The 25,659-nt window shown below is 40.1% G+C and overlaps 1 protein-coding gene across 12 annotated transcripts in view; it reads right to left on the bottom strand.

Moving 5' to 3' along the window:
• LOC134357816 (RNA-binding motif, single-stranded-interacting protein 3) overlaps positions 1–25,659 on the bottom strand; it is a 1,318,209-nt gene that overhangs the window by 340,655 nt on the left and 951,895 nt on the right. For all 12 annotated transcript variants that reach the window (XM_063069497.1, XM_063069500.1, XM_063069498.1 and 9 more), the window contains one exon: positions 9,233–9,324. In XM_063069497.1, coding sequence (XP_062925567.1) covers positions 9,233–9,324 — 92 coding nt within the window. The remainder of the gene's footprint in view (positions 1–9,232; positions 9,325–25,659) is intronic.

Genomic DNA, 25,659 nt, shown 5'->3' with positions numbered 1-25,659 from the left:
TAATTTGCTTAGATACGTTTAACAAAGTACTTCACCTCAGGAATTCTGTTAACTAAAAAATTCTGCTTTTATATATAATTAAATATAATACTGCAATTAAATGTGAATATTACTTCTTCTGCTTCACATGATGTTTATGTTGAATCAAATGAGAACTGATAAATACATTATAAATACACCTAAAAATAAAAAATCCTGGAAATGTTCAACAAGTCACGAACTATATGCGAGATGTGAGAATTAAATTACCACTGGAATTTGGAGATTTAGAAACTAATAGGTTGTAGACACAGAGAAAATGGGAGAGGGGATTAGTGGGGACATAGAGAGTAAAAGAATAGGACTGTGGAAAGCTGGAGATGTTGAGGAGATGTTGGTGTGTCACTAAAGACTTCAGCAAATTTCTACAGATATACCATGGGGACCATTCTAACTGGTTGCATCACCATCTGGCATGGAAGTGCCAATGCACAGGGTTGGAAAAAGATGCAGAGGGTTGTAAACTCCTCCAGCTTGACCATGGGCACTAGCCTTCCCAGCATCAAGAATTTTGTCAAAAGGCCTGAGAGAGAGAGATTTAAACATTAAGGACTACTCACCATCTAGGACATGCCCCCTTCTCATTGCTACCATCAGAGAGGAGGGACATGAAACTGAAGTCACACACTCAACGTTTGAGGAACAGCTTCTTCCCCTCTTCAATTTTAACTGAACTAGGCGGGGAGAATGGTGAAAGCTCAGAAAATTTCTGCCACCTCTTGAATGGATTAGAGAAGTCCTGAATATGGCTCCTGAACTATTCCATTCGATAAAGGCATTCGCCTCAAGAGGAAACTTCCAGGAAAAGATGAGATTAAAATGTGCAAAGATTATTAATACACAATGTAAAAGGCAGTGATTAAAATTGCATGTTACAAATGAATAATAAATGCTGAAATAACCACTGGCAAACTCAAATCCCTCATACATAAATAAACACGAGAAATTCTAAAAATGCTGGAACCCAAAGCAACACACACAAAATGGTGGAGGAACTCAGCAGGTCAGGCAGCATCTATGGAAATGAATAAACAGTCGATGTTGTGGGCTTAGGCACATATATATAGCTAGGGTGCCTATGACTTTTGCACAGTACTGTATATCGGTTAAAATAGGAAGTTGCTTTGGAAATAGAAATAAGAGTACTTAACTTTGGTTTGGCTCAGTAGAATTACATATTACTTGAAAACTGGAAAGAAATAATATACAGTACTGTGTAAAAGTGTTAGGCACCCAGAATATATCAGCAATATCTAGCATTCTATGTTAATTTTGTTGTTCCTCTGTCTATAAGAGTGAATAAATGTATTTCACAGCTACAAGGGACAATTAACTGCTGCTGCAGCAGTAAGAAACACTGGTGTACAGAAATGAACACCCTGGAGATGAAGCACACCATCAGGTAACCATAAAACATTATTCATTCCAACAGTCCGGATGCAGTTATCATTGCTCAAACCTCCAGATTCTGAATAAAACGCATAATATCTAAAAAATATATTTGAAATTTACAGCTTCACAGATATTCTACAGAATATGAATTAACTGAATTTTAATCACATCCTCCAGTTTTATCTTAACAATTAGATTCTTTTTTTATTTTCCAGAATTAAAAAAAATTATGGATATACAGCACGGAATAGGCCCTTCCGGCCCTTCGAGCCTCGTTGCCCAGCAACCTCCAGATTTAATCCTAGCCTAATCATGGGTCAAATTATAATGACAAATTAACCTACCAACCAGTATGTCTTTGGACTGTAGAAGGAAACTAGAGCACCGAGAGTCACAGGGTGAACGTACAAATTCCTTACAAGCTGTGGTGGGAAATAAACCCTGTCACCTGGACTGTAAAGCATTGTGCTAACCACTATGCCATAGTGACCTACTGCTGCCCATTCTAAACCAAAATTTGGAATATTGTGTTCTGTTCTCATCGCCTAATTACAGGAAGGATGTGGAAGCTTTAGAGAGGGTGCAGAGGAGATTTACCGGACTGCTGCCTGGTTTGGACAGCATGTCTTGTGAGGATAGGCTGAGCAAGCTAGGGCTTCTCTCTCTGGAGTGAAGAAGGATTTGAGATGATTTGATAAAGGTGTACAAAATTATAAGAGCCAAAGACAGAGTGGACAGCCAAAGACTTTTCTCCCCCAGGGCAGAAATTCCTAAACCCAGGGGGGATAAGTTTAAGGTGATTGAAGGGAAGAATAGGACAGCTGCCAGGGGTAACTTTGTTACACAGGAGTGGTGAGTGCATGGAATGCCCTGCCAGAGGTGGTGGTAGGGGGAGACACATTAGGGAGCATTTTAGAAACTCTTAGAAAGGTACAAGGATGGTACAAAAATGGAGGGGTATGTGGAATGAAAGGGTTAGAGTACCTTTAGAGTAGGTTAAAAGAATGACACAACATTTGTATTTACAATAGGAACAGCATTAAAAAGTGGAAAACGTGTTTACAGTGCAGTGACGGGGCAACAGATAGAGGGGGTTGGGCATGTAGCTAGAATAGTTGATCAGATTAACTGCCTGGTGGAAGAAACTTCAAGATAGAGTGGAGCTTTAGTTTTAATAGCCTTATAGCACTTTCTAGAAGGGAGCTTTTGGAAATGGCAATTAATTTAAACTGTGGGTAAAACAACATCTATCAAATCCATCAAGTAAAGATGTCATGACTTGAAGTGGAGTAAGAAGAAAATTAATTGGGTAACTCATAACTAGATGCTTTATATCATACATTCTTATGTAGCAGCCCATTCCAAAAGCTCTATCACCTTCTGTGGCATTTGAAAAGTGAGAACAATGGGAAGCCAGTATTTTTTTTATTGCCAACCAAACACATTGAAGTTTTTCAATGAAGTAATAGTGATAGCCGAAGAGGGAAATGCTGGTGTTATGGAATATATGAAGTATGATAATGAAAGGCCTTGACTTCAGGTGCAGTGAATCTGCAAAAAGCATCATCAGTATGCACAGGTGCAACTGATTAGACTCGGAATATGAAGCAAGTGAACAAGTTGTTGCTGTGGTGTTGTCTGTGGGAGGCAGAGATGCAGACAAGCTCTGCCAAGAGCAACACCAAACTTTGACATGTAGCGCAACATGATGCTCTGTTATGTCTCATACAAGCATCCAGAATTAGCCAAAGGTTTAAAAAATACGGTCAATATGATCGCTTCTTGCTAGCAGAGTCAGTCTGAGCATTAATGCTGTATTTATCACAAAGCAAAGCCTAAGGCTGGTTTGGATCCCCGATGTGTTTTTGATGAACGCATTTTAGGAACAGCTTCTTCTCTGCCACCATCAGATTTCTGAACAGAAAATGGACCCACGAACACTACTTTATATATATATATATATATATTTCTCAATACAGTTGAAATTTTTATGTATTGCAGTGGCACAGTGCAATATACAAAAAATACTCAATTATAAATACATAAATAAATCTGATTCTGAAAGGAAGATACCTCTGACTGATACGAATCTCTCTTTAAGAGCACAATACATAACCATCATTTGTCGTATAAAGAATGTTTGTAAATAATTACCCAAAGTTGGCAACCAATATATTGTAAGCATAATTTTGGTAACTGCAATAACTTAACCTTCAAATGCAGCTATCCTATCTATGCAATGCAAACACTTGCCGTGAAAGTCTGGTGATGTTCAAGGTTCAAAGTAGATCTATTATCAAAGTGCATCTATGTCACCATATACTACACTGAGTTTTATTTACTTGCAGATATTCACGGTAGAACAAAGCAATGCAATAGAATCAATGTAAAACTACACAAAGGATCTGAAAAAAAATCTATGTATAGGTTCCTAAGTGGCCACGTGGTTTCTTTACCCACTCTTCAGCCAACTTTACAAATTATTCAGAAACTACATCCATCTGTGGGGAAGGCAATGGCACACCAGAGCAGTACAAAAATATTTAAGTGTGAACTTAAAGAAAGCTTCCAGTTTTTGGCACGAGGTTGCACAGGGCAGTCATGGAGTGAGAAGCAGATCTGTTTGCACCCAAGATATAGAACACATTTGTTCACTCAGCTGACACAGACTGATGAAAGCAGATGTTCATGGAAATGACTCAGGAATGTTAAGTTTTGCAATGTGAGAGGCTCATCAATCACTGCAAGAATGCAAAATTCATGTACATGTAATTCATGCTTTTTTTGAAAAGTGGTTGTTGATTTCTGATAGATAAATTTCTAAAAATTTAAACAAATTTGATTGCAGCATTTAAGAGAAGTTTGGATAGGTACATGGATGGGAGGAGGATGGAGGGATATGGTCCCAGTGCAGGTTGATGGGACCGGGCAGAACAACAGTATAACTTCAAAACAGTAAACTAATTCAAAAGAAGACAAGAGAGTTGAGAAATGTGAGACTCAAGTTTGTTCCAGTCCTGATGTAGGGTCTCGGCCTGAAACGTCGACTGTACCTCCTCCTAGAGATGCTGCCTGGCCTGCTGCGTTCACCAACAACTTTGATGTGTGCTGCTTGAATTTCCAGCATTTGCAGAATTCCTCGTGTTTGCGACTCAAGTTTGTTCTTTACTTTAAGCGAGTCATGCACGTCTCACATAGTATATATACACACACACGCAGACAAGAGTACTCAAATACTAGTGAAATATTAAATACACAATGAAATCTAATCACCTCCCAGTTCAGAAACAATCTATGGAATCCAACTCAATTAACATGGACTTTGTGCCTGCAAACCTGGCACTAATGTGACGACAATAGTCTCAGAATGGACCCGATGGATTCAAGTTAAAGGTCACAGCTTAGCTTTAAACATTTTTCAAGGCATCTTTTCTTGGCAGAGAGCTGTCTTTTTATTTCAAAGTTCAAAATTCAAAGTAAATTTTTTTTTACCGAAGTCACCATAGGATTGTCCTGAAGAAGGCCCTTGGCCTGAAATATCGACTGTTTATTCATTTCCATATATGCTGCCTGACTTGCTGACTTCCTCCAGAATTTTCTGTGAGTTGCTTTGGACTTCTGGCATCTGCAGAATTTCTCATGCTTATGAGATGAAAAGCCCTTGAAAGTGGGTCCCTAGCTTGTGGGAACAGTTCATTGTTGGAACGAGTGAAGTTACAGTATTCCCTCTGGTTCAGGAGCCTGATGACTGAGGAGAACCTGGTGCTGTGGTGATTGAGGCTCCTCTGTACCATCTTCCTGATGGCAGCGGTGAGAAGCAAGCATGGCCTAGATGGTGGGGCCCTTGGTGTTGGATGCTGCTTTCCTGTGACAGCGCTCCTTGTAAATGTGCTGAATGGCGGGGAGGGCTTTATTCACTACTTTCTGTAGGCTTTTCTATTCAGGCACGCACTTGATCCCGTTGTGATTCTAAGTCATTACCACGTGGTACACAACACAAAGGGGTTGCACCTCAAAGATTAAGTGAGACATTGAAATGTAAATTTAAGATGCACAAAGCAGGATTTATTACAAGTTTGACATAAAGATCCAGATATTCACTCGGAGCCAAATATAGAGCTAGGAATAAGGATTCCAATTGTATTTGAGAAGGGATGACTTCCAAATGAGGACTTTGGTAATATGGAGGCATGGAGCCTTAGAGCAGGAAAAGGCCCTTCAGCCATCTGAATCATGCTGACCAAGTTGTCTTCCTCATCCAGTCCTATTTGCCTGCATTCAGACCATATCCCTCTAAGCCAGGGGTTCCCAAACTGGGTCCATAGACCCCTCGGTTAATGGTAGTGATCCCTGACATAAAAAAGGTTGGGAACTCCCTGCTCTAAACCTTTCCAATTCATGTACCATCCAAACATTTTTTAAAGATTACAATTGCATCCACATGCACCAATATCTCTGGCAGCTCACTCTACCTTTTTCACACAGCTCTATGTGGAGAAACCTGCTTCTCAAGTCTTATTTAAACCTTTCTGCTCTCACGTTAAACCTGAACCCTCAAGTTTTAGACTCCCTACCATGGGAAAAGACTGGGACAAACCACCTTATCTCTGACCCCTCATGATCTTATAACCCTCTCAGCCTCCCTCAGTCTAGTGAAAACAACACCCGCAAATCCAGTCTCTCTGCAGGTGTACTGTACATCGCCAAATAATATCCCATCATTTTTTAAAATATTGGCAGAAGTTTTTCCAGTCAACATACAATTGAATTGACAGGCCAACCACCTGATGGGGGAGTGTATGACAGCAAAGTATGACAACACAGAGGACTTGGGACAGAAGTAGAGGGGGGCGGTCAAGACAGGAATTCAGATATTATGAAGAATAAATGTGAGGGAGAGGACAGAATGGGTCAGTGAATGGACCGTTCATGACAGGTTCTGGTTCATTATTGTTTAAGAGGGGAAATAGGGTAAACCTGGGAAACTACAGACCAGTGAGTCTCAAGTCAGTGGTAGGGAAGCTGTGAGAGAGGATCCTTAGGGACAAAACTAATGAAGATTTGGAAAATCATAGCCTAATTCGGAACAATCAACTTGGTTATGATTCAAAATTCAATATTGTTGATTGTCATTCTTCAGTACGAGTGTAAAGGAGAAAGAAATGATTGTTACTCCAGATCCAATGTAGCATTAAAAATACAGTAAGCATAAATATAAAAGCAATACTACTATTGAATTTTTGTTATATGTCAATGTTACTTCCCCACCAGTACACACTACTTTATCACTCCCCATCAGAGTCATTTTATGTACAGTCCTGTTATACACAAATCTCCTCCTTGCTTAATTATAAACTCCAACTCAATACAGAATGCATCTCAACTGTATACACACTACACTATACTATCCAGTTGATTCCATTACAGCGATGTGAATGGATTTTCAATCACGTTGTAACTCTACCTCACAATGCTGGTCCTTCTGGTTTTACCACATTCAAGCCCAATATGGTTTGCTGGTTGTTGTATTTCACTGTTACAAATGTCATTCCCACAGGAATTATCTTTTCTCCAGTATACATTGTTAGTTGGATATCTGCAGACTTCAGTTTAGTATCTTTGAAATGCTTCTCAAACTCATTTTGTACAATGACTGCAACAGCAAAGCTAGTGTCTTTCACTAATGTTAGTTTTCACATTTTATATCATAAGGCTACACAGTCCTGCATCACTCACATCATTATTAGATTTTTCAACAACAGCATGTAGGTTAACGATCTTTTTAACATTTTATCTTTTTCTCTTCCCTATGCAATCCACTTAATTCTATCTGCCTCTCATTCGCTTTGTATGTGTCCTAGTCTGTTGCATTTTTTGTACACGTATTGCCTTTAAATCTTCATTAGTCTGGTATATGTAAGGCCCTGCCACAATGGTAACACACTTTGTTCATTCAGGTCATCTTTTATTGAACCATTGCAATTGTGTTCATGCTCACTTTCATTCTTGACTGCAACTCAATTGTGTCTCTGTCTGTGGTTTCCATTGAAACAGCGATTTCAATGTTCTTTTAAATGTTTTTGAATGCCTCCTTGTAAGATTCCACAAACTAAATGGTCTCTCAGTGCATCATTAAGCTCATCGCAGAACTAACAATAATCAGACAATCTCTTCAATAGAGCCACATAGGCTGAAATGGACTCCCCTTCCTTTTGATTCCACTTATGAAACCTAAAGCACTCTGCAATCAACAAGGGTTTTGGTTCTGAATGTTCCTGCATTACTTTCACAATATCAACAATGCTCATTTCACCTAGTTTGGCTGGAGCAGTTAAATTTCTCAGCAAACTGTATGCCTTTAAATCCAAAGGACTCCACAAAATTTGTACTTATTTCTCATTGGCTATTTCATTTGTTCTAAAATACTGCTCAATCTGTTCAGTATATATATTTCAGTTATCGTTTGTGTAATCAAATGAGCCAATCTTTTCGATGTAGCTAACTACTTCTGTTCCTTTTTAAATTATTATCACCCAGTATTCATTATTTATGAACCCATGATTTCTTCCATTTTCTTTTTTGACTCAATTGTCTCCCCTTTTGTGAAGAAAATGCACTGCTCTAAAGAAAAAAAGGGCTATTTTTCTTTTAAACTTGAATATCTCAAAGGCTAGGTAGTCATTTTTAAAATACATAATTGACACTGTTATTTTGTATCTCTAAAACATAAAACTAATTTAAAGGAAAAGACAGAGTTTGAAATGTGAGTCTAACTTCATTGTACTTTAAGCAAGGCGTGCATGTATCACATGGTGGCATGATAACGCGTGCCATTCACCTACTTTTACATAGAACCCATAACTAATTATTTAAACAAAGAATGCTTAATCAACAGCATATTTACAAGATTACTCAAATATTACTGAAATTTAAAATACATAACATGCAGGAAATGACATCAATCTTGAAGCTATATGAAAATTTACATTTTCACTGTTACAACTTAATTATTGCAAGTGGCAATAAAAACAACAAATAGCATGCAGTATTGAAAAGAAAGGACTATCCTTTACTCCATTTGTCATTCTACTAGGAAATCTTTTCCAATATTTAATCCATGACTCCCAAAGATAATTAAGCAAAGCTCTACATTTTGTCTATAATTATCTTTCCAGCCTTTCAAGCCAGGTTCAAGGCCTCAGCAGCACAGGAAGCAGTATGTTCAAACCAAAATTTAGAACACTGTGATATACAAGACTGGTTTGAGTCATCGAACACTACAGCTCAGAAGTAGATCCCTTCAGCCCATCTAATCCACACAGAAATATTAATCTGCCTGGTTCCCTCAACCTGCACCTGGACCATAGCTCTCCATACACCTCCCATCCATGTACCTATCCAAATGTATCTTAAATGTTGAAATCGAATCCGCATCCACAACTTCTCCTTCTAGTTCATTTCACACCCTCAGCCCCCTCCGAATGAAGAAGTTCCCCCCCATGTTCCCCTTAAACATTTATCATTGTATTTACATGAAGTGCTTATTTACAATTCTACCTGTGAATGGAAGAAGAGGTAGTTACGTATACTCATCACCAACAAGTCAAACCGATGTTTTATAAAAGTACATTGATATTAATGATAAAAATATTTAATATTAAGTGAAAATTAACTGGTTGCTTAATTAATTGGAAATATTAACTGGTAACTTCTTTAAACCCACATTCTATTATTATGCATCCCTCTGGTAAAGTAACACTGCAATGCAGGAATAGAAATGGTTCCTTGTCATGATTCTCACCTTTGCCATCTGGGCCTGTACTCCACTGGCTTTGAGTGACGCCACTGCCTTCTGTGCAGCTGCGGGGCTGTCAAAGTCTACGAAACCATAGCCTGTAAAACAGTTACATGATCAACGTCAGGGACGTGCACTGCATCCAGCTGAAGAGTACTGTGACAAAAGAGCCTTGTGCTTGACTCAGTTCAGATTAGCACGAGTCTTAATAATAATAAGAAGAACTTATTTATTGAGCACTTTCCATACAAATGATGCATTTCAAATTGTTTTACAATGAGATACAAAGTGCAAATAAAAGGCATAACAAAGTTAGTTTAACAAAGCAAGGTTAAATAAACATGTTTTGAGCTGGGGTTTGAAAGTGTCAACTGAGTCTACATCCCTAACAGTTTTAGGTATTGAGTTCCACAGTTAAGGAGCATAGTTCAAAAAAGTTGACTTTTCAATTACCTTTTGAAGGAGATTGTTTAAATTTAAGAGATTGGTGGAAGAAGACCTGAAGCTCGAGCAGGATTATAAAACAAAAGCGATTCTGTGATGTGCTCTGGACCAGACTATTCAGAGTCTTGCAAAATTTGTCCCCCTATTCTTAAATTATATTCTGTTTGAACTGAAAAACCCATGGAAAGGAACTAATCTCATCAAAATTCAAGCATTGTTTGCTGGCCAGAAACAGAACCATATTGACCAAGAATAATTAGTTGAAAACCCTGATTTAATAAATTACTGTAGCAATAAACGTTTGACTGTAATCTTATTCTGTCAATGTTTTTTTTTAACTGAATGCAATCCCATGTTGCACTTCCATGAGTGTAGTGGTTACTGGAAAACAAACCAAAGCTGCTCAGAGATAAAGCACTGGGGGGTTGACACTAGGACATGCTCTCCACGAATAACAAAGTTCTAAGCCAAAGAAAGTACGGTTGATCCTTAATTGAGAAACCAGCAAAGTCGAATGATCTTGTCACAATAAAATTAATGGAACTACACTACTGATACAACAAAATAACCAGTCTAAGCATATTTAAATGTACTTAAGCCAAGTATTCTTAAACATATTTCAGTGAACCAAAGAATATTATTCTCCCGACTTACTCCCTACCCTAGCCAGACTATAGACTAACTAAAGACAAAGCGTGTAACTATACCCTTCACTTCTACCACAGCCCAACCCACGTAACAAATTACCCATAATAAATGCACAACACAAAATACAATACAGACAGGCAGAAAATAGATACATGGCCCCTACACTATGGAGAAACACGCTCCACTTCACCTGTTATGTTAGACTGGAATTAATCACTGCATACTAACTGAGCAACACCGGGAACTCCATGTTTTGTGAATTAGAGGAAAGAATTACTTGCAAAACTGGCAGATTATTATAATTGGTCCCAAAACCCATTCAATAATTTAGTATTAGGGAAGGGTCCAAAATAATCCAGGCGAATTTTACATATCTTATTTCCCTGTTCTTACGAAGTCACTAGAAGACATTCAAACACAAATACAAAATACAGTAGTGTGAATGCCAAAGCGATATTTCAGAATTAGAATCAGTATCAGAATCAGGTTTGGTATCACCAACATACACTGTGAAATTTGTTGTTCTGAGCCAGTGGTACATTGCAATCACCATCATCATTATGTGCCATAGTGATCATGGTCTTACACCCATGATTGTTCTTGCCAAATTTTTCTACAGAAGTGGTTTGCCATTGCTTTCTTCTGGGCAGTGTCTTTACAAGACAGGTGACCCCAGCCATTATCAATGATCTTCAGCGATTGTCTGCCTAGTGTCAGTCTGTCTGCTGGAAATTCAGAGGAACTCAGCAGGTTAGGAGCATCTGTGGAGAGAAACAAACAGTCAGCATTTCAGGCCAGGACCATGAGTCTTGATGAAGGGTCTCAGCCCAAAACAATGACTGTTTATTCTCCTCCATAGATGCTGCCTGACCTGCTGATTTCCTCCAGCATTGTGTGTGTGACATGCAAATCAAAAACAGAAACCTCAAGAGAGTCTGCAGATGCTGGAAATCCAGAGTAACAAACACAAAATACACGACCCAATGAGCCATGCCACCCAGTAACCTACCTAGTTAAACCTAGCCTCTCACAGGACAATTTACAATGACTAATTAACTTACTAAACAGTACGTCTTTAGACTGTGGGAGGAAACTGGAACAAACCCACATGCTCAAGCGGAGGAACGTACAATAGATAAATAAATTGTAAAATTATGATAATTATAGGGCTTTCACAATGAATGTCAGGGCCGTGGAGTATGTTGTAGAACAGAGGGACTTTGGACATGGTTCATTGAAAGTGGAGTCACATGTAGTGAAGAATGCTTCTGGCATGCTAGCCTTTATCAATCAGGGCAATGAGTATAAAAGTTGGGGGTCATAGTGCAGTTCTATAGTCTGTTGGTGAGGCTGCACATGGAGAATTACTTATTGCTCATCCTTCTGTAGGAAAGTCATTAAACTGGAAAGTGTGTTCATTTCTCTGAACTCACTGGCTTTTCTGTGGTATATACAAACAAGAAGTGATCATTTATGATTTTGCCCCACTTCTTGTGGTTCCCCATGTAGGTCACCAAACTGATCCTGTCACCACCCTTCTGCTCCTCCAGGGGCGCCTCGTGGCCCTCGTTTGACTTAATTTTCTTCTGAAGAGTATGCCTCCATCCCTGATACTCTTCAAGGGGATTAGCTTGATTACAGCTGCATCTACCAAACATATGTCTCTTTTTCTCCCTGATCAGATCTTCAGTCTCTCTCAGAATCTAATCATGCTATTCCTTCAGGAGAAAATCTAAGAAACTATCATACAAACAGTAAAACCTCAAGTTATACACTATATATCTGACATGTCGTCCTCTAAAACCATGATGAGGCCAAATTCTGGTTGGAGGAGTAACTTCTCATATTCCTTTCAGTAGCCTCCAAACTGATGGCATGAATATTGATTTCTTTAAAGTCTACCAGGCTACCAATAAGGTTTATCAGGATGCTACTTGCATTTTGTGTATTTCGCTAAAAATGTGATCATGCTGGTACTGACACGATGGAAATATAATGTATAGTTATAATGTTCTTCTTAAGAAGCATTGGCAACACTGATAATATAGGCACTCCAATAAATAGTACTGTGGATAAAACCACGAAGCATTCTCTTCTGTAAAGGTGATGTGCCGTATATGAAGAACTACCGAAAATATTACCCAATAAAAAATGAAAACATCTTCTGTTCAAGCCTTTAGGCAACCAATTTAATTAAAATGTGAGATCTATAGGTCCCACTTGTCATTTAACAACATTTTTTTTTACTAAGGGAGCATTTGTTAAGGAATAATTGTAATCTCTCGTTTATTCTCTAAAATTACATAAAATATAGCAGCAAATCTTTCCAGATGCACTGTGAAAATAAGCACATTCAGTCATCCAAGCGATAACTTAAGTGATACTGAAGGCTTGAGCAATGATTCTACTCTTTCTAAGCAGACACAAGGAAAAATATCAGCTTCTAACCGTGGAACTTGCAGGGATACTTTCCAGCTGACGGATCTATTCTGCAAACTTGCCTGTAAAATGACAATCAAAGAATATGTTCTGCCTGATTCATCCCACAGAAAATATAACACCTCTGCTGCTTCCGTTGCTTTTATCAGTGATAACACTTTTAACAGGCATCTTCTGATCTCCATATAGGCAGATGGAGTTAATATTTCAGGTAAATGATAGCCTCCTTCAGAACCTGTTACATAAGGCCCTCAGGAGAACAAGAAAGTCAATCAGAATATCTGAACGAAGAACTGAAGTGGATGTGGGAAAAAATACCACAAAGATGTACAAGGGACAGAAGACCCACACTCAGCATTTTAGGAACAGGTTCTTCCCCTCCGTCACCAGGTATCTGAATGGACAATGAATGCATGAACACTATTTCACCATTTTTGCTTTTATTTTGCACGACTTATTTTTTTTTTAAGCATATACTCGATTTGGGAACAGCTTCTTTCCAACTGTGATAAGACTGCTGAACAGATCCTGACCCGGATCTGGGCCGTACCCTCCAAATATCTGGACCTGCCTCTCGGTTTTTTTGCACTACCTTACTTTCCATTTTTCTATTTTCTATTTATGATTTATAATCTAAATTTTTAATATTTACTATCGATTTGTATTCCAGGGAGCGGGAAGCGCAGAATCAAATATCACTATGATGATTGTATGTTTTAGTATCAATTGTTTGGCGAAAATAAAGTATGAAGCATTTCCTATTGTAATTTACTGTAATTTTACATATTACACTGTGCTGCTGCTGCAAAACAACAAATTTCACAACATAAGATAATAAATCTGATTCTGATATTTTCTAGCTGATGGATATATTCTGCAAACAACTTTCAAAGTACATTTATTATCGTACATTTACAACCTTGAAATTTGTCTCCTAACAGGCAACCACAAAACAAAGAAGCCCAAAAGAACCCGTAAATAAAGACAGTCAAACACCCAATGTGCAGAAAAAAAAACAAATCGTGCAAACAATAAACGTTCTGAACTGAAGTCCACAGGGGGTCCGTTCCCAGACCCTTAGTTCAGCACAGAGCGGAGCAGCGAGCTGAACTGGCCAGTCGCTTGCCTCGGGCCTCAACACACTTGCCTGTAAAATGGGTGATGAACACAATAAAGTAACAATTGCCAATCAGGGTTTGTGACCAAAACTGAATAAAGTTTGTGTGGGGAAGTGTTGGAGAAACACAGCAGGTCAGGCAGCGTCAATAGAGAGGAATTCGTCAAGAGTCTCAGCTTGTCTGGGGGACAAAGAAATGGCAGATGAAGTTAACGGGTACTTTGCATCTGCCTTTACTGTGGAAGACACTAGCAGTGTACCAGTGCTCCGTGAGTGTCATTGCTATGACAAAGGAGAAAGTGCCAGGCAAACTCAAAGGTTTTAAGGTGGATAAGTCACCTGGGTCAGATGGACTGCATCCCAGAGTCCTGAAAGCAGTTGCTGAAGAGATCACAGATGCATTGCTCATGATCTTTCAAGAATCACTTGATGCTGGCATGGTCCCAGAGGACTGGAAGATTGCAATTGCCACTTCACTCTTTAAGAAGGAAGGAAGGCAAAAGAAAGGAAATTATAAGCCAGATAGCCTAACCTCAGTGGTTGGGAAAGTGTTCGAGTCTATTATTAAGAATAAGGTTTCAAGGTGCTTGGAGAATAATGATAAAATAAGTCCAAGTCAGCATGGTTTCTGTAAAGGAAAGTCTTGCCTGACAAATTCTTCGAGGAAGTAACAAGTAGGTGTCATTTACTTGGATTTTCAGAAAGTGTTTGATAAGGTGCCACACATGAGGCTGCTTAACAAGATAAAATCCTATGGCTTTACGGGAAAGATACTGGCATGGATAGCAGAATGGCTGACAGGCAGGTGGTAGCTAGTGGGAATAAAAGGGGCCTTTTCTGGTTGGCTGATGGTAACTAGTGATGTTCCTCAGGGATCAGTATTGGGACTGCTGCTTTTCACATTGTTTGTCTATAACTTAGATAATGGAATTGATGGCTTTGTGACAAAGTTTGTGGAGATTTGAAGATAGATGGAGGGGTAGGTAGCGCTGAGGAAGCAACGCGATTGCAACAGGACTTAGATTAGAAGAATGGGGAAAAAAGTGGCAGCTGGAATACAGTGTTGGGAACAGTATGATAATGCACTTTGGTAAAAGGAACAATAGTGTGGACTATTATCTAAATGGGGAGAAGGTTCAAACATCAGAGATGCAGAGGGACTTAGGAGTCCTTGTGCAAGGCTCCCAGAAGGTTAATTTATAGATTGAGTCTGTGGTAAAGAAGACAAATGCAATGTTGGCATTTATTTCAAGGGGAATAGTATATAAAAATAAGAAGGTAACGCTGAGCCTTTATAAGACACTAGTCAGGCTGCACTTGCAGTATTGTTGACCGTTCTGGGCCCCATCTCTCAGAAAGGATAAGTTGTCATTGGAAAAAGTCCAGAGGAGGTTCACAAAGATGATTCCAGGAATGAAGGGGTTAACATATGAGGAGCATTTGGCAGCTTTCAGCCTGTACTCACTAGAATTTAGAAGAATGGGGGGGGGGGAGTGGAGGATCTCATTGAAACCGACCGAATGCTGAAAGGACTAGATAGGGTGGATGTGGAGGGAATGTTTCCTATGATGGCGGCATCCAGAACCAGAGGGCACAACCTCAAAATTGAGGGGCAACTCTTTAGGAGAGGTAAGGAGGAAATTTTTTAGTGAGAGTAGTAAATCTATAGAATGCTCTGCCACAGACTGCAGTACAGGCCAAGTCCATGTGTATATTTAAGGCAGAAGTTGATTGTTTCCTGATTGGTCAGGGCATCAAAAGACATGGTGAGAAGGCAGGTGTACGGGGTTGAGTGGGATCCGGGATCAGCCATGATGGAATGGCGGGGCGGATTCGATGAGCTGAATGGCCTAATTCTGCTCCTATGTCTTATGATATTTTGAAACATCGCTGTTTATTCCTCTCCATAGATGCTGCCTGACCTGCTGAGTTCCTCCAGTATTTTGTGTGTGTTGGTCTAGATTTCCAGCATCTGCAGAATCTCTGGTGTTTATATGGGGAAGATATCCATTTAAATGATATGTGAAGCATTTAATAAAAACAGTAAATTTATAACTGGTTCAATTTATAACTACATATTGATATAAATAGCTTGAAATAAAAGAGCTATCAGGACCGTCACAGAGGCTGCTGTGCGAGCCTCCAGAGGGCCATGGATCAAGAGGTGTGACCCGTGGACCAAAGCTGCCGAGACACAAGCCAGGACCTGGTCAACCCTGGTTGGATCGCCTGGGCAAGAGTGTCTGATGTAGAAAGACCCGAAACACTGATGACCCCAGGTTATGTCACTGACGATGAGTCCTTGTGTCCTAGTGCACTTTAGGACGTACGAGGGGTGATTGATAAGTTCATGACCTAAGGTAGATGGCGTCAATTTTAGAAAACCTCACACATTTATTTTTCAACATAGTCCCCTCCTACATTTACACACTTTGTCCTGCGGTCGTGGAGCATACGGATCCCTTCTTTGTAGAAGTGGTCCACAGCAGGGGTGATTGATAAGCTTGTGGCCTAAGATAGACGGAGATGAGTTATACAGCTCTTGTTACATGCACATGCAGTTCAAATCTGAGTGATAATGCAGAAAGTTTGAAGTTAATAACGCAGCTCCTTCTACCTTTGGCCACGAACTTATCAATCACCCCTGCTGTGGACCACTTTCTGGAGGTCCAAGACTCCGACTTCTACAAAGAAGGGATCCATATGCTCCACGACTGCTGGACTAAGTGTGTAAATGTAGGAAAAATAAATGTGCTAGGTTTTCTAAAATTGACTCCTTCTACCTTAGGCCACAAACTTATCAATCACCCCTCATATTTCAGTATCATATGAATCTATTATTCTTTCTTTAAAAATAGGGTTAAAATTAATGTGAGTGTATGCGTGTGTACTTTTAAGAACTGAGTGTTCCAGATGGTTCAACTTTGACAGAACCTGTTGGTTAGCTGTGGTATGCTGTATTTGCTATGAGAACAGCAACACAAAAGCTCGGATAGACACCACACTTTGCTTTCAATGGACTCTGCGTAAAGAAACAGCAAGCTAACTCCATCTCCTTCACAATTTCCACATTACATCATAAGACCATCGGGCATGGAGCAGCATTTGGCCATTCTGCCCTTCCTCACTGCTCCGCCTTTTGATAATGGCTGATATATTTTCCCTCTTAACCCCGTTCTCCTGTCTTCTTCCCATAACCTTTGACAACCTGACTAATCAAGAACATCCCACTACGGTCCGTAAAGAGTTTGTATACTCCCCCTGTTTCCAAAGATGTACCAGTTGGTAGGTTACTTGGTCATTGAAAAGTATCCCGTGATTAGGCGATGGTTAAACTGGAGGTTGCTGGGCATTGCAGCTTGAAGAGCTGGAAGGGCCTATTTTACGCTGTATCTCAATAAATAAATACAAATAAGAATAAAAACATCAAACTCCACTTTAAACATTCCCAATAACCTGGCCTCCACACCCATCTGTTACAATGAATTCCACAGATTCACCACCCCCTGGCTAAAGAAATTCCTCCCCATCTCCGTTCTAAAAGGATATCTTTTCTGCTGAGGCTGTGTCCTCTGCCCTAGACTCTCGCACTATCGACTACAATGCTGTTTTTATTGCTCTCATTCAAATTCCTTCCACATAGTAATAGGGACTAAAGTAATGAATTTTTGTTTCAAAATTTAAAAAAATAATTTCTCTTATTGGTGAATGATAAACAATCTTTTTATAGAACATTACAGCATAGCATGGGCCCTTTGGTCTATGAAGAGCATAAAACAAAAATTAAACTGATTCCAAGGGCATTGAGTAATATTTTGCAGAAGTTGGTAGAATAATACTTTTATGGAGCATATTATTGAGGACATGCTAACAGCTGACTGCCTGATATACTCTCAGTGGCTACTTTATTGGTGTATTTGTACACCTGCTCATTAATGCATTTATCTAATCAGTCAATCATGTGGCAGCAACTCAATTCACAAAAAAAAATGCAGACATGGTCAAGAGGTTCAGCTGTTCAGACCAAACAGCCACAATGGGGAAGAAATGTGATTTAATTGACTTTGTGGAATGATTGTTGGTGCCAGATGGGGTAGTTTGAGTGTTTGGAAACTTCTGATCTCCTAGGATTTTCATGCACAACAGTCTCTGGAGTTTACAGAGAGTGGTGAAAACAAAAAAAAATACAGCTCTGAGGGCAAAAACGCCTTGTAATGAGAGAGGTCAGAGGAGAATGGCCAAGCTGGTTCAAGCTGATAAGAAGATGACAGGAACTCAGATAACCATGGGTTACAACAGTGGTGTACAGAAAAGTATCTCCAAATGCAAAACATGTCAAATTTGAAGTGAATGGACTACAGCAGCAGAAGACCACAAACATATATTCAACATTATTAGGTACAAGAGGTGCACAATAACGTGACTACTGAGAGGTGTGTTTCGTTTCTGAATAACCAGTTATTATCTAGATTTCAGAACTGTGCTCTTGATGGAACTAGTACGGGCTCAAATTCCAGATAAATAACTCTATATCTCCCCACAGCACTTAAATGGCTTTTGCTTACTTGCACATTCTTTAAAAATTGCCATAGTTTCTGTCACAAAAATACAGTCTTCTTTTTGACCTCCAAGTCCATTGAACCGGGCATGAGTGAAGAACCTGACTGTGATCCAATCACCAGGGCACAGAACGGTCAACAGAACATACAATGGAGACAGGAGGCCCAAGGTTGGAAATACTCTTTTGAATTCTCGATGTGTACAGTGTGGCCAATTTTATTTTTAAACGATGTGGAAGTAAACAAAAGACTGTCAAAGGAGTCATTTAGTTGGAAGCAAAAAGTCACAATAGCTACCAATGATCAAATGCCACATCACAAATAAGCTATACAGGCCTTCAACAAACACACGCTAGAAAGAAAGCATCATATATCCTAGGAATATAGTGCACATAACAGTATCATGCTGATACTAACACTAAAATGGATAGCAAGAAGGCCCACGAACAATAATAAAAAGCCACATAAATATATTTTCATCTTCCAGGAGGCAAAAGACTTAATAGCACTGAGGAGAAGTTTCGAGTACACTGGTGTGCAATAATGCATCATTTATACTATTGTAAAGCTCTTCTCCCTGTCAGTTACCCCACTCTGCAGAAAGAACAGGCAGTCAATGAATGCTTTGGGAAGTATATCAATGTAATGTGGGATCGAAATTTTACAGCATAAACTGAATGTAGAAGTACACTAAAAATGGTTACATGACATATAATGTATATCAAACTTATCCCCTGATCAAGCAAATTAAACCTGGTCCTCTGAGGTAATGTCAACGCTTTTCTACTGCAATTGTAAATAAATTTGGAAAAAAATTAAATTAACTTGAAAAAAATAAGTTAAAATTTATCATTTTATTCTGGGTGGCGGGGTGGAAATGCATCTCTACCAAAGGAGGTATGAGGTGCTCCTTTCCTCCATCAGCCTGCAAGTCACTCTTGGACAAGGTGTAGCATCTGCTCAGCAAGACCTCCCCCCACCCCGATCAGTGTCACATGAAGCCATGGGAGCAGGCGGTGGATGGTTGTAAGAGCAGTTGGTACATATCACAAGTCCTAGTTATACAACCACTGACACCAGGCAGACAATCTCTGAAGAATATTGATAATGGCTGGGATCACCCGTCTTGTAAAGATACTGCCCAGAGGAAGGCAATGGCAAACCACTTCTGTGGAAAAACTTGCCAAAACATTCACGGTCATGGAAAGACCATGGTCTTCCATGTCATACAACAGGACACATAAGGAACAAATGGTAATTTTATTATAAATATAGCAACAAAAAGTACCGAGGTTGTGTGTTGATCTTATTGCAAGGTATAGGTTTTCATTGTACATGTATCATGTTCTACTTTTATAAAGAAAATTGTTCTTGAATTTTATCTACTTCTAAATGGCTGTGACCTCATAAATAAACTATACCAAAATGGGATGGAGGAGCAGCACGGCCACGTGGGTTTCCTCTGGCTGCTCCCATTTCTCCCCACGTTCCAAAGATGTGGGGGTTAGTAGGTTAATTGGTCACATGGGTGTATTTGGGCAGTACGGGCTCGTTGGGCCAGAATGGCCTGTTACCCATGCTGGATCTCTAAATAAATCGGAACAACAGGCCCTGTACTGTGCTGGGCTGTACCGTGCTATGTTCTATAAGGGCTTGCCTGTTGGTGACAGATTACTTCAAAAAAGGAAGAGAACATAGACACAACAGATGCTGGAAATGCAGAGTAGCTCAGTCAAAAAGCTGGAGATCACGGCAGGTCAGGTAGCATCTATGGAAGTGAACAAACCATCAAGAGGATGCTGTCTAAGTTGCATGCCATCTTGGACAATGTCTCCCATCCACTACATAATGTACTGGGTGGGCACAGGAGTACATTCAGCCAGAGACTCATTCCACCGAGATGCAACACAGAGCGTCATAGGAAGTCATTCCTGCCTGTGGCCATCAAACTTTACAACTCCTCCCTTGGAGGGTCAGACACCCTGAGCCAATAGGCTGGTCCTGGACTTATTTCCTGGCATAATTTACATATTACTACTTAACTATTTATGGTTTTATTACTATTTATTATTTATGGTGCAACTGTAACGAAAACCAATTTCCCCCAGGATCAATAAAGTATGACTATGACTATGACTAGTCTTTCAGGTCCAGATCCTTCATTAGGACTGGAAAGGAAGGGGGAAGAAGCCAGAATAAGAAGGTTGAGGGGGGGAATAAAAACTGGCAGGTGATAGGTGAAACCAGGTGCATGGGGGAGGGAATAAAGTGAAAAGTTTTAAGGTGATAGGTGGCAAGGGTAAAGGGTTGGAAAAGAAGGAATCTGGTAAGAGAGAAGAGTGGATCACGGGATAATGGAGAGGAGGAACAGAATATCTCAGGTTCCTCCAAAATGTCCCAAACTATTTCCCAGAATAGCAATTCAAGGATTAATTGTCTGAGATTCACAAGTTCAGGCTGAGTTTGAACATTATGAACTGAATCTGAAACCAAAAAGCCAATTTACTTACCACAAATAAAAACTGTTGTTCACAATGGGACAACAAATAAACAGTGGGGTAATTGAATCCGGACAAAGCCACAACTACGGAATTCCAGCAGACAAAGTCATTTCCCTTTGACTCCTACTACAGAATCCCAAACGACTGAATCACTTCCCATCCACATCTGATCGAGTCTTAGATATGACCAGGATTCAAGCACAAGCTGTTCCCACAGTACTTATGGTTTAAATATTCAATCCATTTGAAAGGTATCCTGAAAGTGGTACAGTTTAAATTTTCACAAAAGAATCTTCAAAAATAATTCATCTTTCTCATCGATGCAGGTCAAAAGGATAATTTCAATATGCTCTAAAGACTATAGAAATGGCAGATGAACTTAATGGGTACTTTACATCAGTCTTCACTTTGAAAGACACTAGCAGTGTGCCAGAGGTCTGTGAGTGTCAGGGAGCAGGAGTGAATGCCATTGCTATTACAAAGGAAAAAGTGCTCGGCAAACTCAAAAGTCTGATGGTACATAAGTCACCTGGATCAGGTGGACTACATCCCAGAGTCCAGCGAGCAGTTCCTGAAGAGATAATGGAATCATTGGTCATGATTTTCAAGAATCACTTGATTCTGGCATGGTCCCAGAGAACAGGAAGATTACAAATGCTACTCTACTCTTTAAGAAGGGAGGAAGGCAAAAGAAAGGAAATTATAGGTCAGTAAGTCTAACCTTAGTGGTTAGGAAAGTGTTGAAATCTATTATTAAGGATGAGGTTTTGAGGTCCTTGGAGACTAATCATAAAATGAGTCCAAGTCAGCATGGTTTCTGTAAAGGGAAATCTTGCCTGACAAATCTGTTAGAATTCTTCGAGGAAGTAACAAGCAGGAAGGACAAAGGAGAAGCAGTGGATGTCATTTACTTGGAATATCAGAAGGTATTTGATAAGGTGCCACATATAAGGCTGCTTAACAAGATAAAATCCAATGGCATTACAGGAAAAATACTGGCATGGATATCGAAATGGCTGACAGGCAGAAGGCAGCAAGGGGAATAAAAGGGGACTTTACTGGTTGGCTGTCAGTGACTATTAGTGTTCCTCAGGGGTCAGTATTGGGAACGCTGCTTTTCACATTGTTTGTCAGTGATTTAGATAACGGAATTGGTGGCTTTGTGGCAATGTTTTCGGATGATATGCAGATAGGTGGAGAGGTAGGTAGTGCTGAGGAAGCAATGGGATTGCAGCAGGACAGGCAAATTGGAAGGGTGAACAAAAAGTGGCAGATGGAATGCAGTATTGGGAAATGAATAATAATGCATTTTGGTAAAAGGACCAATAATGTGGACTATTATCTAAATAGGGAGAGGTTCAAACATCGGAGGTGCAAAGGGACTTAGGAGTCCTTGTACAAGACTCCCAGAAGGTTAATTTACAGATTGAGTCTGTGGTAAAGAAGGCAAATGCAATGTTGGCATTAATTTCAAGGAGAATGGAATATAAAAGGAAGGAGATAATGTTGAGCATTTACAAGACAGCAGTCTGGCCACATTTAGAGCATTGTCAATAGTTTTGGGCCCCATATCTCAGAAAGGATGTGCTGTCATTGGAGAGAGTTCAGAGGATGTTCATGAGAATGAATCTGGGAATGAAAGGGTTAACATATGGGAAGCATTTGGCAGCTCTGGGCCTGTGTTCTTTGGAATTTAGAAGAATACTGGGGGGGGGGGAGGTGATCTAATTGAATCCTAATGAATTTTGAAAGGACTGGATAGGGTGGATGTGGAGAGGATGTTTCCTGTGGTGGGGGTATCCAGAACTACAGGGCACAGCCTCAAAATTGAGAGGTGACCGTTTAGAACAGAAGTAAGGAGGATTTTTTTTTTAGCCAAGGGTAGCAAATCTGTGTAATGCTCTGCCACAGACTGCGGTGCAGGCCTAGTTTGTATGTATATTTAAGGGTTTCCTGATCGGTCAGGGCATCAAAGGATATGGTGAGAAGGCAGGTGTATGGGATTGAGTGGAATCTGGAATCAGCCATGATGGAATGGGGGAGCAGACATGATGGCTCTTATGTCTTAGGGTCTTATAGTTGAATAAGAAATAAACATAATTGAAAATTAGAACTTTTATGCAAGATATTTGAAGTTATGTTCAAACAGTATAAAATTTTGTTTGCCCATAATTGGAATATCTAATTCTGGTTAAATAGTTTTTACTAACTTTATTAATGCTTTATTTAATATAATAGGGTCTTTATACTTTAGAACTGTTGAATGTTGTTTTTCTTGCATGCTGCACCCTGACAAATGCACCACAGCAAATTCCTAATACATGTAATCGTTTATGGTGAATAAAGTTGATTCTTGATCCATCCTTGATAATCAGGGAGGTTGTATTTGCACAGTTTGCATATTGGTTTCGGTCAGTCCTGCAGGATGCAGCCTTTCATTGATTCTATTGTGTTTCTTGTACTTAAGTTCAGGTTCAAGTTTAATTTTCATTCGACCATGCATGAATACCCATGAACACAGCCAAACTCGGAGCGAAGGCGCAAAGCACAGTACCAACACTCACACACAGCACTAGGCACATACAGCATATATAAGACAACAGTAACATATTATCTCACAAAGAAATATAGTCTTAGACCCTGAGTTCATGACTGTTGCAGCACTCTACAGCCAAACAGGATACAGCTTGTCTTCTGCTGGGCAAACACTAGAGGGCAGCACTAACACCAATATGGACACTGCGCCACACTGCCACTGGCACTCCAGTGGCGCATCTGACTCTGACACCTCCCTCTGGGTGACTGCAAACAGGTGACACTGCAGTTGAGACCTAGTACTAAGATCTAGGCCATGCAGTTCGCCTGCCATCTGCCCCCACTGTTCACCAATAAACCAATTACTTGGACTTCAAAGCTCAAAGTTCAGAGTAAATTTTATAAAAGTACATATATGTTTTATAAAGTACATCATTTATCAAAGTATGTATGCAGTATACCATGCTGAGATTTGTCTACCCACAGACAGTCACGAAACAAACCCAAAGAAAAACATCGACTCTTTGCCCAAACGCACAAAAAGAAGTTTTAAAAATTGAACAACAAACATAGAATAGAATAGAAAACACAAAATCAAAAGAGTCCAGGTATATTCAGTCCAGTTCAATCTAGCACTGTGTCATTTGTTATCTGAATGCCACCCCGATCAAAATCACCTAAAACAACAACAAAAAAGGAGCACCCAGGAACTAGAAATGCATCATAACGTGAACTACAGAGAGGATCCACAAACCACGTCAATTAAACCTTGCCAAAGACACAGTCCTCCAGCAGCATCAAGCAGGAAGGACAGGGAGACCACTTGAACACAGGGACCTGCCAATGGGAGTATTGGACAAGAGGGGGAGAGATATCGTCACATGCAGACATCTTCCTCCGGCTGCAGCAAGAGAGAGGCTGGCAAATGGTTTTAAACACCCTCTTGCCTTCCGTTAACTCCTTGATGATTTCGATTTTCCTAGGAACATGGTGTACATGCAGGGTTGTGTATGGTGACTTTGTGTATGTGTACTTTGAAAATAAATTTACTTTGAAATTTGAACTTTGAATAGTAATACTGGCCTGGCAGAGCAGAGAAGTCTAAAGTTAAAGGATATAGGTTTAAGGTAAGAATTCCCATTCTGATATGTCTATCCACGGCCTCCTCTACTGTAAAGATGAAGCCACACTCAGAGGAACAACACCTTATATTCCATCTGGGTAGCCTCCAACCTGATAGCATGAACATTGACTTCTCAAACTTCCGCTAATGCCCCACCTCCCCCTTGTACCCCATCCGTTATTTATTTATATACACACATTCTTTTTCTCTCTCTCCTTTCTCTCCCTCTGTCCCTCTGACTATATCCCTTGCCCATCCTCTGGGTTTTCCCCCCCTCCCCCTTTTCTTTCTCCCTGGGCCTCCTGTCCCATGATCCTCTCATATCCCTTTTGCCTATCACCTGTCCAGCTCTTGGCTCCATCCCTCCCCCTCCTGTCTTCTCCTATCATTTTGGATCTCTCCCTCCCCCTCCCACTTTCAAATCTCTTACTAGCTCTTCCTTCAGTTAGTCCTGACGAAGGCTCTCGGCCCGAAACGTCGACTGTACCGCTTCCTATAGATGCCGCCTGGCCTGCTGCGTTCACCAGCAACTTTGATGTGTGTTGCTTGAACTTCAAGCATCTGCAGATTTCCTCGTGTTTGCATTAAGGTAAGAGGGGAAGGTTTTCACTGAAGTTTAGGGCAAAGTGTATGACCCTGTGGCAGCAAGCCCATAATTGGCTCCATCTCTTGCTGATCTCACCGATTAAAGCATCGAGGAAGATTGAAATCATTGAGGAATGAGTGGAAGGAGAATAGTTGTGCAGCACTGTCTACCACCTCTCAATCGCTACTGCTGGAGAAAGGTATCTCCTTTTGAATGGTCTCTCACCCTCTGCTGTTCGCGTAATCCTGCTGGAGTCCTGGGTCTTCAGCAAGGTTTAATCAACGCGGTTTGCCGATTGGACTCTGTAGTACAATGCCTTCCTAGTTTCTGGTCAGCTGATATTCTGGGCAATTTTGATGGGGGCTACCTGCAGATGACGAACAACACAGAACTAGATTGAAGTGAACTGAGACGAACCGAATATGCCTGGACGCTTTCGATTTTGTGCTGTATATTCTGTGTTTTCGCTTGTTTTTTTGCC

The sequence above is a fragment of the Mobula hypostoma genome, chromosome 17 (assembly GCF_963921235.1).
Source record: "Mobula hypostoma chromosome 17, sMobHyp1.1, whole genome shotgun sequence".
Taxonomy (NCBI): Eukaryota; Metazoa; Chordata; class Chondrichthyes; order Myliobatiformes; family Myliobatidae; genus Mobula; species Mobula hypostoma.
The sequence above is the reverse complement of the archived record's forward strand: the minus strand, read 5'-3'. Positions and strand labels throughout refer to the sequence as shown.